Source organism: Otolemur garnettii, unplaced genomic scaffold (assembly GCF_000181295.1).
Source record: "Otolemur garnettii isolate 467f Iridium unplaced genomic scaffold, OtoGar3 scaffold00046, whole genome shotgun sequence".
NCBI classification, from domain to species: domain Eukaryota; kingdom Metazoa; phylum Chordata; class Mammalia; order Primates; family Galagidae; genus Otolemur; species Otolemur garnettii.
The window spans coordinates 3,440,513-3,444,625 of record NW_003852441.1 but is presented as its reverse complement, the minus strand read 5'-3'; the positions used below and the strand labels follow the sequence as shown (position 1 = coordinate 3,444,625).

Genomic DNA, 4,113 nt, shown 5'->3' with positions numbered 1-4,113 from the left:
CTGAGCTATAGCTGCTGAGCCTACAGAGTCCACATTCTTAACCACTATGTTTTTCTGGACTATTCCTCTTAGCTCAGGTAATGCTTACACCAGTGCTTTTGTATCTGTCACCTGAAACATTCACTCCAGCACTGATTCTAACACTCATCTCATTCCATTCACTGAGGCTCTTCCTCAGGGACACCTTCCCCTCTTATGCCCTCTCTTGTATTTTTTCATAGCATCATTTGGCTTTTATTTCAAAGTATTTCAACAGGTACACTTTTATATTTATTTATTTATTTGTGAGTGTTAAATTCTCTCTTCCTCCAGACACAGTGACTGTGTTTTTCCCTAGTTACTAGCACAGAGCCTTTTGCACATGGTAAACATTCAATAAAAAGTTGTTGAATAAAATGGATAGAAGATGACTAGATAGGTAAGAAATAGAATTTATTTGAGTATATGAAATGAGCAGCACATCTATCTTAATTTTCTTTTAAATGGTTAATTAGTTGTCATGGCACCATTTATTGGGAAAAAAATCTTTCGTTCACCAAAATATCAGCTTCATATTACTTAATTCTTATATATATTTGAGTTTATTTATTCTATTTCACTGATGTTTATTCCCTTAAACCACACTGTTTATCTTTATTAAATAGTTTACATATATCACATATATAACAATTTCAATATAGTTATTTTGGACATATTTAAAGAGACTTAGCTCTCATCCCTGCCCCCTCTCTTCTCCTCTGTTGTGATATTTTCCCTATAGGTAAACATTCTTACTAGTTTTTTATTTGTCCTTTTTTGGTCTTTGAAAATATTACCAAATTTTATATTCGTACACACACGTATACATACATACACAAGGTTGGACATTTAAGTTTGAGAACTCATCCTAGTAAAAGTGCTACATGCCTCATTGCTGAATATCACAATGGTCACATTCAAAGTACTCTCCTGGGCTGCATAATGATATTCAGCCCTGAGCTGTGTAGCACTTTTTTAAGGATGAGTTTGCAGACTTAATTGTCAGACCTCATACAATGACAGCTCTGCTAGTCATTCCAGAAAAAGTGTTCTAAAAGTACTTTGGAGGGTGGGGACTAGGCATTGGTATTGTGACATAGCTTCCCAAGGGGAGTACCTTGAAGGTGACTATAGTGATATTCGGCAGTGAGATATGTAGCACTTTGTTTGGAATGAGTTCTCAAACTGAATTGTACAATATATATATTTGTATTCTCCCATTTTTGATACACTAGAAATAGTGAACTATGTGTGCTTATTTACACCTTGCATTTTTTTAAGTTAGCGTGTCATGGTGATCACTTCATAGCAACATATAAAGATCTTTCTCATTTTTAAAAAAGTGTATAGTACTCCATTGCATGTATGTGCTATATATTCAGTCATTTCTCTATGGCAGGATATTGAAGACAGTACCTGTCTTTGCTACCTCAGTCATCATTGCAGCCTTGTGTGTGTATCATTTCTTATATTTGCCTTTATGTCTTTGGGTGATCATAGGAAATTTTAGATCAGGGACATATCATAAAAGCATTCATAGGAAGATTAAAAACTGACAGTACAATGTACATTTGAATGTGAATAGGATTGAAAGCCTGGAAACTTAGAAGTCATAACAGTACTCTAAACTAAATTGATAGCTGTATAGATATTTATTACAACAGTAGGTGTCATATATAAAGTTGTTTCCCTCCTTCCTGATCTATTGTATTTATTGCCCGTTCATCCACTGATAGATTACTTCATCTGCGTCTCTTCTTCTTTGCTCTGTCTGGTCATCTTTCCCCTCTTCTGACTTTCCTAGACAGAGTGTACTCATTTTCTCTATATATTCAGAACATTTATTTCCCTCCATCTTTGCAAGTCACCATCAAGAGTCAAATCAACTTGCTCCTTGAAGGCATGCTTTTCACTTTCATTAACTCTTACCTGTTTCAGAATGGCCTTTTTGTTATGCACAGAAAAAAAAACAAAAGGAATTTGCATTTCCAATGTCTTTCAGACGTGGAGGCTAGACCCAAGAGCAAGGATTCAACTTCAGTGCAAGATTTTTCCAAAGAGGAGTCATGCCAGGTTGCATTTATAGACAGACTGACGAAGAAGAGTGTCTATGACTCCAACTTGGAAACAGCAATTGAATGTGAAAATTGGTTAGAGAATCAGCAAGGAAATCAGGAAAGACATTTGAGGGAAATGCTTGCTCATGTGAATTCACTCCCTGAAGAAGGAGGTCATGAGCATGATGTGTACTGGAAGAACTTCAGTCAGAAGTCTGTCCTTGTGACTGACCACAGAGCTCCCAAAAGATCCTGTACCTTTCATACACTTGAAAAAAGATTGAAACAGAAATCAAACTTAATAAAAATGCAGAGGACTTATAAAGAGAAAAAGCCTCATAAATGTAATGATTGTGGTGAACTCTTCACCTACCATTCAGTGCTAATTCGACACCAGAGAGTCCACACTGGAGAGAAACCATATACCTGCGATGAATGTGGGAAATCTTTCAGCCACAGAGCTAATTTAACTAAACATCAGAGAACTCATACTAGAATTCTCTTTGAGTGCAGTGAATGCAAGAAAACCTTCACAGAAAGCTCATCTCTTGCAATACATCAGAGAATTCACATTGGAGAGAGACCTTATGAATGCAATGAGTGTGGGAAGGGTTTTAATCGAAGTACACATCTTGTGCAGCATCAGTTGATTCATACTGGAGTGAAGCCTTATGAATGTAATGAATGTGATAAAGCTTTCATTCATTCCTCAGCACTCATTAAACATCAAAGAACTCATACTGGAGAGAAACCCTATAAATGTCAAGAATGTGGAAAAGCCTTTAGCCATTGCTCATCCCTAACTAAGCATCAGAGAATTCATACTGGAGAAAAGCCATATGAATGTAGTGAATGTGGAAAAACTTTCAGTCAGAGTACACATCTTGTTCAGCATCAAAGAATTCATACTGGAGAGAAACCCTATAAATGTAATGAATGTGGGAAAACCTTTAGTCGGAGTTCAAATTTTGCTAAGCATCAAAGAATTCATATTGGAAAGAAGCCCTATAAATGTAATGAATGTGGAAAAGCCTTCATTCATTCATCAGCTCTCATTCAACATCAGAGAACTCATACTGGAGAGAAGCCCTTTAGATGTAGTGAGTGTGGGAAAAGCTTTAAGTGCAGTTCTTCCCTCATCAGACATCAAAGAATTCATGCTGAAGAGCAACCCTAAAAAAGGTTACTGAATGTTAGGAAATGTAAGTTGGTTTTATCAGTAAATACCTGAGTGTTTTGGTGGAAGATCCATATGATAGACTTGTGGGTCTGTTCTTTACATCTAATTTTATTCACATAATACATAGTTTTGAGCCATTGACTTCCTTATTCTATTAATTTGATAATTATCAAAACTTTCAGCCAGAGATTCCCAAATTTTAATTGCCAACTTCTCAAATGAGTATTCACAGAAATTCAAGAAATCCTTGTGTGTGTGTGTGTGTCAGTATAAACATTGTGAAATCTAATCTTCCCCTCCTGTGGTCATGTCAGAGCTTTGTTGTAGCCTCTCACTTGGTAAGGAAATTCTTATACGGTAGGTTAGTCTTAGGGTTTATGTAATAATCAGGAAGACACAACAGTGTTATGTGTTACTCTTTGAATCCCTCATAGAGATCTAAGTATTCAGATGGTGCTATTTCTCCAGGAATGTCCTTTTATATTAATTGTAAAAACTAAAAGATTGAGTTGAAAACTGTTTGGGATTCCCTTCCTCTGAAAGCTGCTGTCTAATGTGATGAACATAGCTATTTATATTTACAGAACATTCTAAGTTGACTTCACATGGATTATGTTGGTGATAGATGTATATAATTGTCATCCCTCTTTTGTGAAGAGCTTTCATTTTCCATTTCCCTGGGAGTAACCCCAAAGTAGAAAATGTGTCAAGATCCTGACTATTTTGTTAATCAAATTCCTGTTTCTTTTTATTCTTGACATTGAATGGATCGTTAGTTTTCTATAATTGCAGTGTCAGAGAGACTTCATTTCTCTACATTATTAAGCTTTCTGTAAGCTATGCTGTGTCACATGGAGA

At 35.9% G+C, this 4,113-nt stretch overlaps 1 protein-coding gene across 3 annotated transcripts in view; it reads left to right on the top strand.

Moving 5' to 3' along the window:
* The window catches only part of ZNF286A (zinc finger protein 286A), a 16,044-nt gene extending 12,173 nt beyond the window's left edge, over positions 1-3,871 (top strand). Inside the window, exon 4 of one of the 3 annotated variants that reach the window (XM_023514022.1) lies at positions 1,957-3,871. In XM_023514022.1, the coding sequence (XP_023369790.1) occupies positions 1,972-3,252 (1,281 nt within the window). In that variant the 5' untranslated portion in view covers positions 1,957-1,971 and the 3' untranslated portion in view covers positions 3,253-3,871. The remainder of the gene's footprint in view (positions 1-1,956) is intronic. The other 2 variants (XM_023514021.1, XM_012805974.2) reach the window with 2 other exon arrangements.
* The last annotated feature ends 242 nt before the right edge of the window (positions 3,872-4,113 follow it).